Here is a 22,500-nt window from a genome sequence, read left to right on the forward strand (position 1 = left end):
GTTGAAATGGGTAGATATTATGGTTCCGAATTAATGAGAGACCCAAAATGCAGAAAAAAAGCAATTGATTATGGTTTGAGAAAAATTGAATCCTCTCATACATAAAGTTGGATCTGAAGCTCTCGATCAATTGTCGACGAAGATAAGACCGAATAAAAAATACACAACAAACAGAAAAGATCTTGATGGTGGTGCTCTTGATATTCACAAAGCTATTGGTAAATTGCCAAAACCAAAAAGCGGATGGACACTACCTGGGCATCATTACACAGGACCTTATAATGATTTGAAAAATCAACTGAAGTATGACCCAAAAACTGGTCAAATATTGGAAATATATGATATGCCCACTGGAAAAACTGATGCAATAGCAATGCAAAACGATGTTGATTATTCCGTCTGCAAGGATGACAGGAAATGTAAAAACAAAGCAGATAGGAAAATGGTTCAAGCTTTAGACAACGTACCGTATAATGAAAGACAATGGGGGCATTGGTTGGCAAGAAATGTTATCAATACAAAGCAGAAACTAGGTCTAGGAGTTTCAAAAAACGGAAAAAAGCCGTCGGGTAACTGGCAAGAAAAATTAGCAGATGAATTACATGCATCCATAAGACGCAACTTTACTTGGCGGCGTGTAATCGTAACCATATCGATGAAATATGGGCAAGTGATCTAGTTGAAATGCAACAGTTTAGCAAATGGAATAAAGGTTATCGGTATCTTCTTATGGTTATTGATGTTTTCAGCAAATACGGTTGGATTGTACCATTAAAGGATAAAAAAGGCGAATCTGTCACTGAAGCATTTAAAACAATATTCAAGGAAGGTAGAAAACCACAGTATTTATGGGTTGATAAGGGTAAAGAGTTCTATAACAAACACTTGAAAGACTTATTAGAGAAAAATGGAATACATATGTACTCCACTGAAAATGAGGAGAAATCCTCAGTGGTCGAAAGGTGGAATAGAACAATTAAATCCAAAATGTGGAAACAGTTCACTGTTCAAGGTAATACAATGTATCTCAATATGCTACCCAAACTAGTGAAACAGTATAATAATACAAAACATTCAAGCATAAAGATGACACCTGCAGAAGCATCTAATAAGAGGAATGAAGGTATAGTTTACTTCAATCTATATGGTGATGCAGAAACATTAAAACAAAAACCAAAATTTAAGGTTGTTGACAAGGTTCGAATATCCAAGTATAAACGGAATGTGTTCGATAAAGGATATACACCAAATTGGACAGAAGAAGTGTTTACAGTTGATAAGATCCAATACACTAATCCAATAACATACAAACTAAAAGATCTCAGAGGTGAAGAGATACAAGGCAGTTTTTATGAACCTGAATTATTGAAAGCTAAACAGGATATTTTTCGTATTGATAAAGTAATTCGGAGGGACTATAAGAAGAAACAAGCTTTGGTAAAATGGAAGGGATACAGTGATGAATTCAACAGTTGGATACCATTGAAAGACATTGAAAACATATGAATTGTGGTTAAACAAACGCGTATAAATCCTTATAAAAAAATAAAAATATATACTTATATTATATGGACAAGTTTGAAAATGAAGAAAAGTTTGGGTTTTATTATGAGAGCTCTCAAGATTCACATTCATCAGATTCCGATTGGTCATGTTCGGAAGAAAGTCAAGAAACAGATTCTAGTTGGCAGAGTTCGCAAGAATCTGTTTCGTCACAAGACAGTGAAGAATCTGTTTAATGTATAAATATATGACCTTCAAAGGTGTCGAGATTGTAAAATCATTAGACCTAAGACGTTTAGCGACAGAAGAAATTTGCGACATAATAAGCTAGAATGCTAAACGCGTTCATGAAATTCGTACAAGAGATTTACCATATTTGAAACGTCTTTTGGACTGCAAAATTTTGGACGATAAAATTCAAGAAAGATGGGTAATCAAGCAGGCATTCAATCAAATAAATGCGGATATGTCATGGTTGATGTATGAGTTCAAAATATACGAACGTATTTTAAATCCCAAGAAGATGGCCAGGAAATAATACATAAATAAAAAATATATAGTCATGTTATATGAAGAAATTGACAGAAAGACAAAAATTTTTGTTGGTAAAATTACATCGCTTCCTGACTGACTTAGAAAAATCAGGTTTGTTTAAACTTATCAAACCACATCATAAAATAACTATTATGAGAGGAATCGATGATATCAAAAATTGGAAAAAGGACGATCCATGGGCACTTCTTGTAGAAATCAGCAAACAAACCATAATATTCTTTCCTGGTGTAACTGACGACGAAAAAGTCAAAAAATGTCTGTTGGATGAAACCAGCGAACAAACCAAAATATTCTTTCCTGACTACGAAAACATTTAAATAAAAAATATATAGTAATATAATATGGAAGATCGAAGACCAGTTGGCCATCCAAGATTCTACACTGCAGAAGAAAGAAGACGAAAAAAAAAACGATTACATGTTGCACAAAGAATGGTATTGCAAAATATGCGACAATAATCACAACTACACTCTTGCGGGAAAACATAATCATCTCAAAACAAAGAAACATTTCAAAAACTCGTTCACATATAGTACGGGTTATATTTATGACAAACATGAAAACAGCAGCAATTAATTTATTCATAATCACTTCTCTTTTGACAGTTAAATACATACACTAGTATGTGTTGAACTATAAACGCACCATATTTTCACTTAAAGAATTATTTCCTATACATATATTATAATGGCAAATAATATGATAAATATTATGAACCGAAGTTCACTTCAAAATCTAAGCAAACAAGAATTAATAAATATTATAAAAAAATTAATTACCAACGACGGTACAACACCTGGTCGCCGCAGACCAATACCGACTCCTCGTCGTACTGTAAGGCAAATGGTTCAGGATTACGAACAAAAGGTCGTACCAGTACCGGCACCAAGAACCAGAAAACCTGTGGCCGCGCCACGAGTACCCGCACGGGTTCTAAAAAGTCACAAACCACCAGTGCCAGCACCAAGGACTATAATACAAGAAACGAACAAAGCTTTAAAAGGGTTCACAAAGTCTTATGAAATCAACATTAAAAACAGCAAAGACCCACTTATGCAACTGCAAAATACAAGAAAGGCTGTTGCCATCCATATCAAAAAAATATTAAAATCAATGAAAGGTCTAAAGTTTGTTGAAACACTGAGGGTCACATTTGAAAAACAACTAGGGCGAGAAGAAAAAATTATGAAAACAGCGTATTTCAACAGTCAACCCCAAACAATAACAAATGACACACAAATTGAACTAGCTTTATCTTTGTCAAAACAAGTCATACTAAACAAGATTGCAGTTTGGATTTCAGAGGGATCTGGTTGGACTATTCAATCTGTTGAAAATCATTATATCAATGTGGTAAAATACGAGCCAATGAAAGGATCTTCTTACATCAAATTACCAAATGAACTCAAACACAGTGCAAAAGGATTGATCAACATTAAAAATAAGGATAATGAATGCTTCAGGTGGTGCCACATCAGACATCTTAATCCTCAAGACAAATACCCACAGAGAATCAAAAAATCAGATAAAGCATTCATTGAAAATTTGAATTATTCAGGAATTGAATTTCCAGTGACTACCAAACAGTACAACAAAATAGAAAAGCAGAATGAAATTAACATCAATGTATTTGGTTATGAAGAAAAACAAAAATATCCCATTTATGTATCAAAAGAAAAGTATGAAGATTGTATGAATCTGCTTCTTATAACAGAAAATGAAAACAAGCACTATGTATTAATCAAAGATTTCAACAAATACATGTATGATATAACAAAGCACAAAGAGAGAAAACATTTTTGCATGTATTGTCTTCAGCATTTCACTTCTGAAAGGGTGTTGAATAATCATAAAGAAAACTGTATCCAATTAAATGGAGCACAAGCAATTAAAATGCCAACAAAAGATGACAACATACTAAAATTCAATAATACCCACAAACAAATACCAGTTCCATTTGTAATATATGCAGATTTTGAAGCCATAACTGAAAAAATACATGGATGCCAACCCAATGATGATAAATCATACACAGAGGCTTATCAGAGACACACAGACTGTGGTTATGGATATAAGGTTGTGTGTTGATATGATGATAAATACACAAAACCAGTACAAATTTTTAGAGGTGAAAAAGCTGTTTACAAATTCATGGAAGCCATGCTGGATGAAGTCAAATACTGCAAGAAGATTATGAAAAAACATTTCAATAAACCATTGAGAATGACTGAAGATGATGAAAAAGAATTTCAAAAAGCTAATGAATGTCATATCTGCAACAAAAAATACAATGAAAATGATGTGAGAGTCAGAGACCATTGCCATATCACAGGTAAATACAGAGGATCAGCTCACCAAGATTGCAATCTTAACTTTCGAATAACTGAGAAAATACCAGTCATGTTTCACAATCTTCGTGGGTATGACAGTCATACCCACGTGGTGAGACAGTGAAAAAGCATACATACACGAATAAGAAAGGCGAAAAGTGCCAAATGAATATAAATGCAATTCCTAATAACATGGAGAAATACATGGCTTTCATGCTTGGCAATCATCTTACCTTCATTGATAGTTTCCAGTTTATGAGTTCCAGTCTAGAAAATCTTGTTAAGAACATTACTAAATGCGGTAAATGCGATACATGTAACCCTGGCAAGTGCATAAAACGACATATTAATAATAAAGGCAAGATAATACAGCATAAAACCAGCTTTCCGTGCGGTGAGTGCATAAATTGTAAAAATATAAATAAAGCCTGCATAACTCCAAACTATGACAATCTAAAATATACCTCTCAAACGTTCAAAAACGAAAAACTTGATTTGATGAGCAAAAAGGGAGTATACCCATATGACTTTATGGACAGTTTTGAAAAATTCAATGAAAAGCTGCCATCGAAAGAAGACTTCTACAGCATCTTGAATGATGAACATATAACTGACAAAGATTATCAACATGCTCAGACTGTATGGGATGCATTTTCTCTTGAAAATATGGGTGAATACCATGACTTATATCTCAAGTCTGACATCCTTCTATTAGCAGATGTATTTGAAAACTTCCGAAAGACCTGCCTGCAATACTACAAATTAGACCCATGTCATTATTTTACCAGTCCTGGGCTTTCCTGGGATACTATGTTAAAGATGACTGACATTAAATTGGAGCTTATGACTGACATTGATATGTTTCAATTCATCGAAAAGGGCATGCGTGGTGGTACATCATACATAGCAAATCGATACGGCAAAGCTAATAATAGATACATGAAAACGTATGATGAGAAGGCGCCCTCAAAGTATATAATGTATCTAGATGCTAACAATCTGTATGGTTGGGCTATGTCACAATACCTACCAAATGGTGGTTTTAAATGGATGACAGAAAAACAGATTAATAAGATAGACCTAGCCAAGTACAAAGAAGACAGCAATGAAGGTTTAATACTGGAAGTAGACTTAGAATACCCCAAAGAACTACATGACCTTCATAATGATTATCCGCTAGCAGCCGAAAAGGTCAAAGTCGACAAAGATATGCTTTCTAATTATTGCCAAGAAATAGCTAATAAATTCAAAGTGTCAACTGGCTTAGTTCATAAACTGATACCCACATTATGCAACAAAGAAAAGTATGTCATTCATTACAGAAACCTGCAATTATACACTGATCTCGGTTTGAAAATAACCAAAATCCATCGAGTTCTAAAGTTCAATCAGTCACCATGGTTGAAAGAATACATTGATTTCAACACACAGAAGAGAACCAATGCCAAAAATGCTTTTGAGAAAGACTTCTTCAAGCTTATGAATAACAGTGTATTTGGGAAAACAATGGAAAATATCAGAAAGCGCGTAGATGTCAGATTAGTAACTGATGAAAACAGACTGTCAAAAATGGCTGCCAAACCAACATATGTTAGTAGCAAGATCTTTAATGAAAATCTAGTGGCAGTGCATAAAATCAAAGAAACACTAACCCTAAACAGGCCGGCATATGTGGGTATGTGTATCCTAGATCTTAGTAAGACACTAATGTATGATTTCCACTACAATTATATCAAACAAAAATACGGCAGCAAAGCGAAATTATTATTCACAGACACAGACAGCTTTACCTATGAAATTGAAACCAGTGATGTGTACCAAGACTTTTGGAATGATAAAGACAAATTCGACAACAGTGACTATCCAGAAGACAGTCCATATTTCAACAAAGAGAATAAAAAAGTTATAGGCAAATTCAAAGACGAAGTATCAGGAGTTCCAATTCGTTAATTCATCGGATTGAGATCAAAAATGTATTCATATATGAAAGACAATGACAAAGGCGGAAAGACAGCAAAGGGAATCAAGAAAAATATTATTAAGAAGAACATCACTCATGAAAATTATAAAAACGTACTGTTTAATAATAAACAAATGCATCACACCATGAAAACAATCAGAAGCAACTTACATCAACTTGGAAGCTATGAGCTTAATAAAGTGTCATTATCTTGCTTTGATGATAAGCGCTACATTCGCAGCAATGGTGTGACAAGTTATGCATACGGACATTATAAAATCTAAAAAGTTGGCTGCTGACGTCACGGCACTGCTGCGCCGGTCTACATACAATTACCGCAAGCACAGTCTATATGACGTCACGGCACAGCAGTGCCGGTCTACATCTTACAAGTAATACCAGCCTGAAGTAACACAATCATAGTCACGCATTTTAAATAACATATAGTTTCAAAATAAATTTTGCGTTGGATCCATTCTGCCTCGCCACGGCATAGATTCGCAGAAATATAAAACATACAGATTTCCAAGAATATGAGACCGAAAGTTGGAAGCCATTAAATGTAAAGTAGTATGAAGTTGGATTGGTATGAGAGCATTTTTGCAAAAATGATCTCATACCTCCAACTCCTATACTACTTCGCCTTACAAAGTACGTTTCGAAAAGTTAATGTTATATTCCCACAGCAGATTCCCAAAAAAGCGGTCAAAGCTAAAAACAAGAACATTTGCGACCAATAAGACCTTTGATGTTGAGCGGCAGTTATGAACGGTCACACAAGAAAAAGATTTCGTTAGTAGCTCAAGTTGCTTCTACAGAACATACACTATCGTAAAACAATACGCCACACACTAAGTGTGAGCATTCTCAAGGAACTTCACAAGGCGTAAGTGAAATTCTAACGACGCGAGTTTATTTTCTGGTCTGTCCGATCGATTAGACAACAACTTTTTGCCTTTTGCAACGAACACCCTGGTTCAAAAACTCAAAGCAAATGTACACAACACAATGGTCAGAGAAATGGAAAAAAAATGTGTTTTCACTCTATCATAAATATCCACGTGAACGATGTCGCGTCATGCCAGATTGTAAAATGACATCACCTATCAAAACGCTCGCTTTCATTGGTTCTTGAAGTCACATGATAAGCGACCTTTGTTCCCTTAGTTACTGGAAGTCGTTCAATGGCTTGGTTATCTTTACCATTCATGATCTTGTTGCTGTCAGATTATCCCACTGCTACCTTTCAACACGAAGAATGACCATGGTTGGTTATTTGTCCAGGGTGAGTATGGTAATGCTAATTTAAAGTGATATTTCAACATTGCAACAACTTTTGAAATTTCATTGTAAAATACAGTACATCTAGAAAATTAAACACAATGTATTAATTAATTATTATCTATCAAAAAAAGCAAGTCTTGTTTTTCTTTGCATGGCTTTCAAAACTATGTCAGCTAAACATTAATTGACCTGTTTACCTATAGCAAATAAAAAATAAGAACCAGAAAAATCAGAAAAAAGATATTCTTGAGAGTGTTTAAGATTAAAATGAATGCTAACTTGAAAATGTCAGGCCGACATTTTCAAGTTCTCCTCTTGTATCTTAAAAGAACTTCGTAATAGTTAAGTGTGGTTCCTTTTTCTTTTAAAATTTAATCAATTTAATCTCACTGTGGTGATCCAGAAGCAATTTAAGAATTTATGAAAAAATCACTGAAAAAGTGATTTAGCAAATTATTGTCAAAATAAAGGGATAATTTCAATAATGCTACCCTGTTAATGCTCTGCGATTAGTAACTTATTAGGGTTAGGTTCGAGGAGAAAATGGGCGTCAAAGACTGACTAGTATAAGAATGCTGATTATACTAAATAAACCATTGTCATATGCAGTTCTATTAAGGATTACCTCACATACCGTGATCTGGTCATTTCAGTAGTTACCATTACCTCCAGTTACTTACCGCAGAATCATTTGATAAGACTTTGATTCCCTCTTTTAGAGATTTTAGATATTCCCCGTTTTAGAGATTCCCCCTTTTAAAGATTCCCCATTTCAGAGATTTCTTGTTCCCCGTTCCTCATTCCCCGTTCTCCGTTGCTCCATTTTCCATTCCCTGTTTTTGAACTAGCCATAAACTGAGGGTCGTGAGATTCCCCGTTTTGGAGATTACTCATTTCAGAGATTCCCCGTTTTAGAGATTAACCGTTTTAGAGATTCCCTATTTTAGAGATTTCCCCTTTTAGAGATTCCCCGTTTTAGAGTTTCCCATTTTAGAGATTCTTCATTTTAGAGAATCCCCCTTTTAAAGATTGCCCCTTTTAAAGATTCCCCGTTTTAGAGATTCCCCTTTTAGAGATTCTCCATTTTAGAGATTTCTTGTTCCCCGTTCCTCATTCCCCGTTGTTCCATTCCTCCAGTTCCCTGTTTTTGAACTAGCCATAAAATGAGGGTCGCCGCCGATTTCTGATGGGAAAATATCAAACATTGGATAAAAGACAGGTAACCAGATCACAAACATTACTTTATAAGGATCCGACTTTGGGTTTTCGGGGAAAAAAATTGCAACTCTAACACAATAGAGAGGAACTTCTTAAGGCCTATGAAAACTTCTATTATTTTCACTGTGGATGCAAATTCCAGAGTGAAAGTAGCATGTCTTCGCTTTCAAAAAATGTGAATGAAACGGGTGCTATTACTAATGCAAACTGATCAAACAAGGTAAATCGAGAAACAGTTTACTGAAAAACTTCTATACTTTCATAAAAATCCTCGTTTTGTTTCTTCACTTCGCGACCTAAAACCTGGCAGCTCACCAAGCCCGAAACTCGCGAGCTCGACTTGAGGTAAGTCTAAGAAACGTCTTGTTTTCATGGACGTTTTTTTTTAGTTCATATAAACTCCGAAAATCTACTGCAGGTAAAAGACAGAGTTCTAACCCGCTAGTTCGAACTCGTTTATGTCGAACTCAAAACCATTTCCTTTAAACTTCTCCTTCAGTCATTTACTATTTGTTATATTGAACCCCTGCTATTTCGAACAGCTGTACACTGCCGCGTATAACCCACAACCCTCCCCCATCTTCTATTACTTTCAGAGCGGATACAAATTCCAGGATGTAATGGCTGCGAACTATATGAGGAGGCGAAAGCACTCGTACTTTATTACTTAACCAACATGGCGGGAAATTCACACGAAAGGTCGCATGGCACGACGGTTCACATGATGTTACGTCATCGGAAGAACATTAACTGCGTATCATCACATCCCTCTCCTCCTGGTGAAGTGAGTTACAACAGCAAACAAAATAAGAACCAAACTGAACAAAGGAACATAACTATAAGTCAACAACAAAAGTTCTTTGTTAGTAGATCAGCATTGTTCAACAAAAGAGCAAGTTATATGTCTAGCCTTTCCAGGGACTTGCTAATCCTGCCACTCCGAGTTACATAATGGCCTGTGAGTGCGGCAGCTTTATTCTCAAAGGGAACTGAAATCACAACAGTTGGGTTGGTGCTAGCTTGTACCACAGTTTGCTCTTCTGTATCTGGTTTGACTTCTATGTTGCTCTGGGGAGGGGGGGGGGGGGGGGTGCGGGGGGCAAGACGTATATGGGTTCTAGTGCGCCTCAGCTCTCTTCCAGTTGGGGTTGACACAGTATATGACCGGAGGACTCCTGCAAGCTTTTCCCTCAATTCGGCTGGTTTCCATTTCAGTGTCGATTGATCCCGGATGCTTACTCTTTGCCCTGGTGTTAGTGTAGGGAGTTGCCTCGCGGACCTTTCATGGTAGAATTTTTGCATCTCCTGCCTCTCCTCTAGTCTGGGGGCGACTACTTCATTTAAGGCGTCTCTGGGGATTTTCTTCGGGAGGTTGTCCTGGATTGCTCGACCAAGAAGTAGTTCAGCAGGTGATGGTAGCCTGTGATCAATGGGTGTGGTTCTAAGGCACAGGAGGGCCATGTCAGGGTCGCTGTGGGTGGTTTTCGCTTTGAGAAGAGCAGCTTTAACTGATTTCACTTGGCTCTCAATAAAACCATTGCTACGCGGATAGTGTGGGGAGCTTGCCACATGCTGGAAACCCACTTCTCTTGCAAAATCATGGCATGCTTGCCCACTGTAGTGGGGCCCATTATCGGATATTACTACCTTGGGAATGCCCTGCTCGCTGAAAATCTGTCTCAGCATTTTGATTACTGTGTGGCTGTGTTACGAAAAATTGTGGCGTGACTTGCGTCACTTGGAACATTCGAGTGTATGCTAATTTGATCTAGAAGTTTCGTGCATATTTAATTAGCCTTGTCACGGTGACTAAGCAATTTATTTTAGTCGTTTACGTCTGCTGCTGTAAATAGTTTATATTGTAATGATGCTTTATTTAGTATAGCCGGAAGGTTCTAGAACGCTTTGCTGTAAAGTATATAAGTAAATCGGTGTAGTGTTTAGATGGTTTTTATCCCAGGAGTGTTTGAGGTTTTTATTTCCCAGGAGTCTTATAGTAGTGTTTACTGAAATGTGACGAAGGTCGCGTGTAATCGACAGAGGTCGTGTTTCTGAAGTGTAACAGAGGTTACGTGGATATTTGGCAAGAGGCCGTGTGTTTAAAGTCAAGAGTAGTTACAAGCCTAGCGTGTGCTTGTTGAGAAGTCCTGTGTGGAAATACTGCGTTAGTGTGGAATAAATATCCTGTTGTGTTTCCAAGATCCCTGTGTTCTGAGTAGACTACAAACTATACCTACCACTAAAAACATTCGAACCCGCAACAGGCTGTTATTTTGTCCCCTTGGTATCTGCCTGACGAATGGATACTTTGAGTAATAATCAGAAACTACTAGGTACTCTGAACTCTCTAAGGTAAAGAGGTCTGTACCAATGGTGTGCCATGCCCTTGGCGGCACCTCTGTGAGGATCAGGGGCTCTTTTTGCTGGCTTGGGTGCAACTCCTGGCAAATGCTACATGTCTTGGTTATCTCATCTATGTCTTTGTTTAGCCCTCTCCAGTATACAGAGGTCCTAGCTCTGAGCTTTGTCTTCTCAATTCCTTGGTGTGCTGCATGGAACTTTGTCAAGATTTCCTTCTGTAGCACAGTGGGGATAATGATGCGGTGACTCTTCATGGCTATCCCATCTTCTACAGCGAACTCATTGCGAAAGGGCCAATAAGGTTTTAAGGGCACTGGGACTTGCTGGATGGTCGGCGGCCAACCAGAGTGGATCGCTTCCTTCAGTGCATTGAGCTCTGGATCTGACGCGGTTTGTTGCCTAATTCTCTGCAAAATGCTCTCACTGAATTGAGGGTGGATGTCGTGCACTTGGACATTCATCCCAGGGATGGCTTTTGTTTCTTCTGGTGATAACCTGGAGAGCGCATCTGCGATCTCGATGCTCTTACCTGGTTGGTAACGGATGACAAGGTCATATGGCTGCAGTCTCAATAGCATCCTTTGAAGACGCGGGGGTGCAGCTGTCTAGTGTTTTAGGTGAATACTCTAGAGGGGCTTGTGGTCAGTGTTGACTGTGAAACTGTGGCCAAACAGGTAAGTGTGAAACTTCTCACACCCGTACACCACAGCAAGCAGTTTTCGTTCAATTTTTGCATATCTTGTTTCCACATCAGTGAGCCTGCTTTGCTCGCGAAAGCAACAGGCTTGTTATCCTGTAAGAGTACGGCGCCCAGACCTATCAGCGAAGCGTCAACTTGTAAGGTGATCTCCTTCTTTGGATCAACGTAGGTTAGAGTGACTTCACTACTGATGGAGTCCTTGATCTTGTTGTAGGCTTCTTGGTGTGCTAGGCTCCAGGCAAATTGACCCATGTAGTTTGCCAGACCTAAGAAGGTCTGTAGTTCTTGGCGGCTGGTTGGAGCTGACATTTGTTTCAGTGCTGAGATTTTTTTTGGGTCTGGCTGGATCCCATCTTGGCTACAGACAACGCCATAAAATCTGATTTTCTCCTGCTTTACAAAAATTTATCAGGGTTCAGTTTCAGGCAACGTCTTAGCATACCATGCATGTTTCGGTCATGCTCTTCACCAGTTTTTCCAAAAACTACGATGTCGTCTGCAATTCCTGCCACGCCTTCGCACCCCTCAAATGTTTGGTCAATTTTGGTCTGAAAGATGACACATTTTCATCCCAAAGGGCATGCAGTTGAATGTGTATCTACCGAAAGGGGAGTGTAACGTGGCGAGGTAACTCGACTCCTTGTCAAGAACAACGTTCCAGTACCCGCACTTAGCATCAACAACGGAGAAAACTGTAGCTCAGGTCAATTTGAGTAGGATCTCTTCTAACGTGGGGGTAACATGGTGTTCTCTCTGGATTGCTGCGTTGAGATATTTGGGGTCTAAGCGAAGTCTCAACCTCCCATTTTGTTTCCGTCGGTAGACAAGACTGTTAACCCAGGGTGTGGGTTCACCTTCTTCAAGTTTTGTGATGATGTCGTTCTTGACCATATCATCCAATTCACTTTTGATGTCGTCTTTGAGGCTGACTGGCACGCGTCGTGGAGGATGAATCACTGGTGGAACATTGTGGTCGACTGTAATATGGTACTCCCCTTGAAACTTCCCGATGCCATTGAAACACTCAGGGTATTGTTTAATCAAATCTTGCTTGTCTTTTATCGAGGGGGTTTCTTTGGCTTGTTCCAGAGTCTTGTCCTTTAGGCATCCATGACTGCTGGTGTGGGGATGTTGTGCCTGTATAGCACAATTAAACTGTAGCAGATTCAGGTCAGTGGAGGTTGGGAGGCCAATGATTGCAGGAACTGAGATGCCAGCGACGTAAAAGGGTGCCAGTGTGCTCTCTTTCCCGTAAGTGCAGGGTATGGTGACTATGCCATGGTGTTTAATTTGCGAGCCTCTATAGGCAGTGACCACAACATTCGAGGACAGCAGTGCATTGGGTTTGAGTTTACCATTGTTGTCTATTTGATGTGGGAACATCTCACTGTAAAGTCTCATGGGTAGTATGTTGCCCTGGGCCCCAGTGTCAAGTTTGGCTCTTAGGGTGTTCTTCCTGTTATTGCCCCGCGCCAGGTTTACCTGAATGGATACAAATACTTCATCTCGACTAGACTCAGCTGACCCGTGTGTTAAATTTGCTATGGTGACTGATTCGAATACAATGGATTCGTTGGATATTTCTGCAGTGGAATCTCTTAAATCTTCTATGGCGTGAGTCCGTTGTCTGCGGGCCTTGGATTGACAGACTTCTGCAAAGTGGTTTAATTTCTTACTGTAGAGGCATGTCTTGCCATGTGCTGGGCATTTGGCTGATGCGTTGTGGGCGCGACCACAGTTCCCGCAAGTTCTCATTCTCCTGGGAGGCTTGAAAGGTGGAGATACTTGATGTGATGGAGGGTGGTTTGGGTGTTGGGCATGCTGTGTCTCTTTCTCTTGGTTTCGCTTCTGTACTAAGTGCATGGACCCATCTGCAGTTTCCGCTGCCATGGCTGTGAGCTGGGCTTGAGAGGATTCGTGTGACCTTGCAATTTCAATAGCTTTATCCAGCGTTAGCTTGGCTCCCTTTGAGATAACTTTTCTCTGACTTTGAGTGAGTTCGTTCCGAAGACTATTCGGTCTCGAATCATTTCTTCTGGGTCTTTGAAATCATAATCCTGGGCTAGAATTCGTAATGCCGTGATGAATTTCTCTGCTGTTTCCGATGATTCTTGGACGCGACTGTAGAATTTGAATCTGGCGAAAACAGGATTTGCTTTGGGACTTACGTGATTCTCAAAACGTTTATAGTATGTTCCTAATTTCTTACGGTCATCGTCAGAAATGTCAGACCACGTGTTGTAGATATCCCTTCCTTTCTGACCGACACAGATGAGTAAATAGCTGCATTTCTCCTGTTCTGTTCTGGATTTATTAGGTCCTGTAAACATTAACTCGACGTGTTGCTTGAAACGCCGCCAGTTTTCTTTCGGGTTGTCGCCGTCCCACTACATAACTGGGCATTCGATGCCGCTTAGAGCCATGTTTCCGAGGTTTTTGGTTTACTTCTGACACCATGTAATGACCGCGAACTATATGAGGAGGCGAAAGCACTTCTTGTACTTTATTACTTAACCAAAATGGCGGGAAATTCACACGAAAGGTCGCATGGCACGACGGTTCACATGACGCTACGTCATCGGAAGAACATCAACTACGTATCATCACACAGGACTTAAAGAATGAAAGCGGCACTTATGTCTTGGTGTCCGCAGGTGCAAAAAGAATGAAGAGTGTCAGTTCAATACCACACGACAGCAAACTGATTGCAAAAAAAAGAAAACCTTAATAAAAGACTTCCAACCGAATGGACAATTAACAAGAACGCAGAACTGACAGTATAAAAACATAACCTCTTCCCCATAAATTAAGCACTTATTTTCTCAATCAAAGTTGGCACGAGTGTTTTTCGAGTTGGACCTAGAACTTTGATCACAGTAGCATTGAGTTTCGTATTGTTAAATCTCCTCATTCATTGTACATACACACAGGTTTTAGATAGCACAAGTTTAAAATCTTGAGAACTAAAGACAAAAAGAACAAATGACGACATGATTAATCATCGCAGTAATACACAGAACTTAAAAGTGAAGAGTTATCATCGCAGCAGATTTCCAATTTAAGCAATTGGAAAGGAGAAGCCTGAAAAAAATCAGGGCTTCAACGCGATTCGAACCGGTGACCTACGCGATACCGGTGCGATGCTCTACCAACTGAGCTATGAAGCCACACATCGGGAGGGAGGTCAATTTATTGAGCTCATATTTTCCCGTGCAGTGAAGTGATGTGAAGTATATATAAAATTATTTATATTTGTACTGCGGTTGTAGATAAAAGTAAAGAGCGATCATCGCAGAAAATTTACTGCGATGATCACTCTTCACTTTCATCTACAACCGCAGTACAAATATGAATTATTTCATATATACTTCACAACACAAAACTTAATGAAGCAGTTGCAAAATTAAAGCCTGGCAAAATTTCAGGCTTAAACGGGATTTGAGCCCGTGATTCTGCGGTACCAGTGCAGTGCTCTACTAAACAATTAGATTATGAGCTCGAGATTTCTATCGCTTGATAGTTGAAGAGGGCGCGGCCCGAGTCAACTATCACGCATAGAAATCGAGAGCGAATAATTTAATTGTTTTAGTATAAATCTAATCGTTCAAAACTTTATCTAAATCCTCTTAGGACACCTCGAAAACGCCAAGAAGCGGCCTCTAGCGCACAGCTACGCTACTCACTGTCCATCACATATTAGTATAAATTTACCGTAGTCTATTGTGAATCTGTGAATTTGATTGGCTATTTTACCGTCGACTATTTGCTGATAGTCAACAGTTACGCATCAGTGCACATCGCGCGTCACGTTTGAACCTGATGTAACATAATAAAACAGTTCTTTTCTACGCGATACTTGACTTTTTTTTCTTTTTCTGCAATGAGACTACGTTAAATTTATACTAAAACAATTTAGACTACTCGCCCTCGTTTTCTACGAGCGATAGTCAACTTGGCTGCGCATCGTTGACTATCTGCTCGTAGAAAACTCGGGCTCGTAGTCTAATTGTTAAATAGATGGTGGGTAGCGTAGCCAATCAGAGAACGGCATTCGTGATAGAACGCTAGTAGATTTTTAACAACTATTCGCCGAAGTGGAGGTGGCTAGCGGTGGACACTGCCACCGACACTGAGGTGAATAGTTGTTTGAGTATATACTAAAACAGTGAGATAATATACACCACAAAAAAAATAATTTGGATGATTTGTTCACTTGTCACGGCCGGAAACGGGACGCCATTTTCTCTTGAGTTGCTCGGAGGTAAATAGCACAGGATATTCGGAGTTTGACGAGCCAATCAGCGCGAGCGTTTAACACTATCCACTGTTTTAGTATATACCTATTAAATATACAGCTTTTTCGGGAAAGGTTGTCCAAAAGAAGGGTAAGAGCGTTCGCGACAATGCCGAAAGGTAGTATGGGAGATATTCAATAAAATAAACTCAATTTGTAGTGAACGCCCAGAATCGAAGATGCCACGACCGTCTAGTGAAGACCTACGGTAGCGAACTATTTGGATTAAAGAGTTCTTAGGATATAGCGTAGATGAAGTGGCAGCACGCACAGGGTTATAAAATGAAACTCTCTCTCTCTCGCTATCACGCTACCAAAACAAAGGGTTCATTAGCGATGGCTCTGCACGTGCATCACGATTTCTGGTACAGTTCTCCGACTTTCTCTGCAAAGTATGACATAAAATAAGTAAGTTTAAAGTCGTCAGAATCATACTTTCTCTGTGAATCCTAACCCACTGTTACTAATTCATGGTCTGGATCATTTGACTGAATTTTGAAACTCACTTGTATCTCGATGTCAGTAACAAAGCGTGAGCATGTAGCTGACGTTTTCGATAGCATTGCGGTCATGTTTTCGTTGACTCAAACTGACAGTTTACCACAATGCCTTTCGGCATTGTCGCGTACGCTTTTATGCTTCTTTTGGACAACCTTTCTCGAAACAGCTGTATACTAACAACTGATATATCAAGCAAACTGGGAGCTGGTCACTGTGAGTTCGCTGTAAGCGACCATAAGCTACCCTACATCACATGCGAACTTCATCTTCCCTTCTCTTATATCACTTCTCTGCCAATAATACACACTCGTATTGGCTGGAAAGCCGCACTCTCTAATTTTATTCAAACTTGGTGGGGTACGTATCTCTACATGGTGAAACAGCAGAGCTGGTTGTTGGAGTTAAATTGTTAGTTTACCATTATCAATTTTAAAAAGACCAGAAGAAAAAAGCAGTAACAAGAATGAAAATATCTCCCAGCAGTTTTTGTAGTTTGCTCTGTTCTTCATTGTTTTCGAGAAATAATTAGCAACTGTATGGAAACAAACTTGAATAACAGGAGAAACTAAATACATACAAAGGAATCTCGAAAAGTATACCAAGGAAAAATAGCCAGAAGCTAGTCAGACATCTAGTCTTCTTATAGAATAGATAGTGTTTTGCCTGTTTAGTGTCGTAACGACTCTATAGAGGATAGAAGTTCGACAACAAATGATAAATTCGTGGTTAAACTATTTATAAGTTGTATCTTTCCAAATATATATTATTGATTAAGTCGAACAGTTTGTATTATATTAGAGCAGTCATTTTAACTAAACTTAACTAAACTAAACTAATTATATTTGATAGTAATATTTTAAAAATTAAAGTACCATAACAAGAACAAAAGATTAAAAATCTATTAAAAAAACGTTCACAGGCCAATATCGTTAAGAGTTGTCGGCCGTCGAAGCTGAAGTCTGACAAACGAAAGCTCTAAAGTCTTTAACTTTATATAGCCGGTGAACGTTTTTTTAATACATTTTTGATAAACATTGTTTTAAATCTCTGCCAAATCTTTTTTTTATTTATTTCCCTGCTTCACTCCGTCTTGCCATCTTTCACTACTCAGTGTGCGAAGTCGGCTCATTCCCGGTCTAAAAACCTGTGACACTCACAAATGACGTAAAACAAAGAAAATAAAGAAATCAATATAACAAACCCTAACCCTAACAATAGCTACAAGACAAACAAAAATGTCACAGCTTTTTACACTGAGGTAAACCCAAAACTCAGGTTAACACAGGAATGACAGATGCAGCTTCACTGGTGATAACAATACCCTTTTGACGCATTTAGTTTATTATGCAAGTATACAAATTTATTTTGTTGCGCACTGACGCTATGTAGTTTAAAAAAAATTTGGAGTAAGTATTCGTTATATTAAACTGTCAATTGGCAACAAGGAAGGGAGTACAGAGTCCACTCTGTTACACCAGAAGTTTGCGCAGGTGCTGTGATACTGTCGGCCACCATACATGAGTTTGCCATCAGCCTGTTTTGATGTCCCTGATGTACTCTTGTCAACGTTCAACAAACAAATTCCGCACGCTACACTACCATCTTCAGTGGCTGACACGTGATGTGTCGTGAAGTCCAGACTTCTCTGTGATGGCTAACAAATGAACCGGAGAGGAAGACAGAAATCATAAAGTTAGTCTGGAATTACAGTGTACATAGAACTGGAGACAAACTCAGAAATACGGCAATAGGTGACCTGCGATGGACGGAACCCCTTAGGATGTTTGAGCTAATGCTGTAATTGTTATTTGTGCGTGTTTTACTGCAAAAGTACTGCTGCAGTGTCGGGCATCGACATGCATCAATTGTACGTGCACAACTATGACAGTACTCGTGGGAAATACTATGACTACTCGGGGGGGGGGGGGGTACTTAAGAAAGCTTTATACGGGGAGGCTCTGCCTCGAGGTCCAACCCCTTACCCTTTTATATACCATTTATTACAAAAAGGTACCCCTTTTATATACCATTTATTACAAAAAGGTACCCCTTTCACACAAGTACCTACTTTTGGAAGTCTTGTTCTCAATTTCATGTAGTACTTAATAAATAAACAGATACAGCTATTAAGGGGCATCTATTCGAAATATTATAATTAAAGGCCCTTTTAAATACCTAAATGACCGATTTCCCTGCCCTCTTATATACCTCAACTTGTGAAATCCCTACCCTTCTATGTACCTGAAGCCTGAAAAAGGTACCCCTTTCGGGCGGAGCCTCCTCGTATAGGCCATTATAGGGTGTTTCCCTCCCCCCCCCCCCCCCCCGGGATGACTACGCAAGGATTTGAAGATTTTGGACACTCGATCTTCCCCGTCTTTTCAATGAAAGTAACTTCCCCTTTTTGCTTCCCTAAATTTTGTGAACAAAGAAAACCTCATTATAAATGAGGACAGAAAAGTTTATAGCAAAAGTCTCTGGAGTAAGACATTATTAAGCACACCGGCTCTGATGGTTAAAAGCCAAGTCTGTTGTTTCCTCAATTTAGAGATTAAACTTACCATAATAGCTGATCCAGATAGAAAATTTGCAATGTTTTTCCATGTGCTCTCTATTTCTTGTTGGATATTTATGAGTTTTGTGTTATTTGGCGCTGGAAAGTGGGCAAATGTAAAAAATTGAGTATTTGAGCAAAATGTCACATATTTGAAAGATAACAACTCACAAGACATATCCATTGCAGTAGTTAGTGATGAAGTGTTATGATTAACATTAACTAGGGATTAAACTGTTCCTAAGCCATAACTGCTGAATAGTCTATTGAGGTCACCAATTATGTAATTTATTGTGTGATTACAAATACAGTTATAAAGGATTTACACTCAAGGCTCAACTTTCTCTCTCTCGAGTAGTCCCGTACCTCTTCCAGACCTGTATTTTGATTCGTTCTCTCATCCTGTAGCTCCTATTGTTTAAAGCGCTGGGGGCATTGTTTGATTCATTTATCTATTGTTTGCTGAGCCAATCACAAACGCTGTTTGGAAAGCTACAGGCTTTCTTCAACTTTCAGGAAAACTGAATCTTGGGGTCACCTAGCCCCTACTTTTTCAGATTTAGTCTCCAGCAAAACTATTTCAGTGAAAAGCATGGACAATGAGTCGATACTGAAAAAAGCTTGGGTTCCATTGCTGACCCCAGTAGTTGCAACGTTGAGCTCTGACACTGTGAGAGGGTGATATTGTAAAATTTCTCAAAATTTGTATTTAATCAAAATCAGATCAAAACGCTCTCTTGGCTTTCTTGACTAGCTTGCCTTAGAAACACAAATACTACTTCTACCAATATTACTTAAGTCCTGTACTGACCATAGCATACCTGATTTAGTGATGGATGCTCTTATCCTTAGAGTAACTCTGTATATTTCCACTATGGCTAAAAGATACGAATTGACACGACTGGATTAGCAATCCTTCAATAATTTCTTTAATTACAGTTGTCTGTTTAGTGACTTGGCATCTGATTGGCAGTGAGGCTGGAGGGAACCTTGTTTTGTGACCTTACTGCTTTTGTTGTGTAAATCACGTTGTTCCCGTGCTAACCAGTTGGCATTTACATGAAAAAGCAGAGGGGTCCGTATCAATCAAAGCAAGGTCACCTCCAGCCTCAAGGTGCATTCAGAGTAGGGTACGCCGAAGATCTACGGCGTGGCCTTTAAAATGTTGCGACTTACCGGCGTGCGATTGAAATTATTGGCGAATAGCGGCGTACACATTAATAGTTGCTGGTGCGTGCGTATAAGCTTTGAATTTACTTACGGTGACTTGGCATGATAACCGTGGCTTCTTTAAAATTTCTCTTTATCCCCCACTATACTGATCTCATATTGAATACTGTAACGATAATCTTATAGGATTGGTTAGAGTCGAAAGTTTTCCATTGAGCATAATGCGAACAAATTTGGGATTATTTGAGCCCAGCGAGTTACAAGAGGGTTCTTTTTCGTGGCAAAGCCGCGATCGTTGGCGCGGAATTTAAAAAGTCTTGTGTTCGGCGTGGGAGTCTTGGATTCTAGGACTTCTTGCTGTCCTATTAGTTGTGCTCTTCCCATACCCTGGCACACTCTGAAGCAGTTTGAAGGTAAGCTTACTAGACATTACAAGTTCACGCATACCTGAAAAATATGTAGCTCCTTCCTTGGATTCTAGGACTTCTTGCTTCACAGATTGCTCGACCATTTTCTGAATGGCCAACGTAGCTGTTGCTAACGTTAAAAGGCAACTGTTAAGACAACGGCTCCGAGCACTTGCATGTTGATCCATGTCCTGAAGAAACAATAATGGGCGACAAGTTTACATGCTATGGCCATTTTAATAAATCTTTGAAGTAGGGGAGAGATCTAAGAGAGGAGAACGAAAACAGGAGTAGGAAGAAATGAAGACAGAGAAGGGGGAAGAGAGTAAGCAGGAGGAAAAAGCAGATTGACTGGGCATGTACTAAAACCCGAGACAACGAAACGAAACGGCCAAAACGAAACAACCGACACAATCGAAACGACCGAAACGAGCACGGCCTTGATCTCTGTCACGTTACTATCGCAGCCTGAACTCGCACCCAAATTTGCGACTGGCCTGTTAAGATGGATGAGCACAAGCAAGACGAGCACGAAGACATCGAGAAAAAGGTGTATATTTTTCACAGTTTGAATGGCATTCTAGCTAAAACAAGAAATCTTGTTTTCCTAAAAAAGGTTTCCTGGAGTTATCGTGGATTCGTAGGCGGTGGCGAACGGTCTTTTCGAGAAAGACTTTGCAGCATTCTTTGTGCGGACCGAGACTTTCTTTTATCTCTAGAGAAAAACGAGGGCGACTTGACATGCTTTTATCACTCAGGCGTTCGTGACTCTTCCAGTTCTCAAAGTAATTTCTTAGACGCTTAGCTCTACACGGCTAATCGTGCGATTGTGTTTCCGTGCACCCTGCGCTCGGCGTTATGGGTGGTCTCAACAAACTGACGTCAGTTTTTCATGCGTCTCTCCTGTTATTATCCGCAACGTATTGCAGCAATTACAATATGTTGCAGTTGATTTTCCTTGGTGTTAGAGAGTAGAGAAGGGTCCAATAGTGTGACTGCGATAATCCTGCAATGAAGCATTGTGTGGCTTTGGCCTTCAAGTTATCTGTTATATGAGTGTCTGGAACTATCTGTTACTAGAAAACAAGAACGATTCGAGAAACGGTTTGAGTCCATGTCGACTAAAATTGTGTGATTTTTTCCATATATCAAAAATACCATTGCTCCATATGCTCATTGACAAGTTTTTCTATCTATCTATCAAGAGTTTGTCAAGTATTAGTACTCCAATAAACACTGCTTCCAGCTATCGCAAAATGTAACGTAAAGCGATAAAATGACGCGCGCGATGGGCAAGATTGGTCCATCATCTCTCTTTTGCGAGCATGGTGGCCTATCTTTATTGTATTTTTTGAAGCAATGCTTGGCAGGGAACATTTAAACAGGGCAACAATGACTCTCTCAACTTTCTTGGGACCATGAAAGATTCGTGTTAAATCATAAAAAAGTCCACGTGCCACAAGTTGTCATACTTGTTTACACTTTTCCTTTCTTTTGATTGGTTATTTAACACTTGCTGCGTGACGAATTGACGCCTATTAAAGTCCACTTCTTTAATACGCCGGAGAAATTTGAAAACGCACCAATCACCGGTCATTTTTGATTTCTGTTCGAGGAACTCTCCAGCCTCGTTCTCTCTCTAGAGGGAGGAGCCTGGGAACGA

The 22,500-nt window shown here is 39.2% G+C and overlaps 2 protein-coding genes and 1 long non-coding RNA gene across 3 annotated transcripts in view; 1 reads left to right on the forward strand and 2 right to left on the reverse strand.

The window, feature by feature from the left end:
• Positions 1 to 180: 180 nt before the first annotated feature.
• Positions 181 to 6,588, reverse strand: LOC138029497 (uncharacterized). Its single transcript, XR_011127884.1, has 4 exons — positions 6,520 to 6,588; positions 4,622 to 4,710; positions 2,855 to 3,028; positions 181 to 2,439 (listed from the first exon to the last, which is right to left on the reverse strand). It is a non-coding gene; the product is annotated as an uncharacterized lncRNA (long non-coding RNA).
• A 968-nt stretch (positions 6,589 to 7,556) lies between these two features.
• Positions 7,557 to 22,500, forward strand: part of LOC138029060 (uncharacterized) — an 18,100-nt gene continuing 3,156 nt past the window's right edge. The window contains exon 1 of the mRNA XM_068876738.1: positions 7,557 to 7,633. The gene's annotated coding sequence lies outside the window, so the exon portion shown is untranslated. The remainder of the gene's footprint in view (positions 7,634 to 22,500) is intronic.
• On the reverse strand, positions 18,124 to 21,025 carry LOC138030438 (synergin gamma-like). The gene is made up of 4 exons (XM_068878350.1): positions 20,878 to 21,025; positions 20,082 to 20,138; positions 19,268 to 19,359; positions 18,124 to 18,360 (listed from the first exon to the last, which is right to left on the reverse strand). The coding sequence occupies exons 1-4, from the start codon at positions 21,023 to 21,025 to the stop codon at positions 18,124 to 18,126; spliced, it is 534 nt and encodes a 177-aa protein (XP_068734451.1).

Source organism: Montipora capricornis, chromosome 13, assembly GCF_036669925.1.
Source record: "Montipora capricornis isolate CH-2021 chromosome 13, ASM3666992v2, whole genome shotgun sequence".
Classification (NCBI taxonomy): Eukaryota; Metazoa; Cnidaria; class Anthozoa; order Scleractinia; family Acroporidae; genus Montipora; species Montipora capricornis.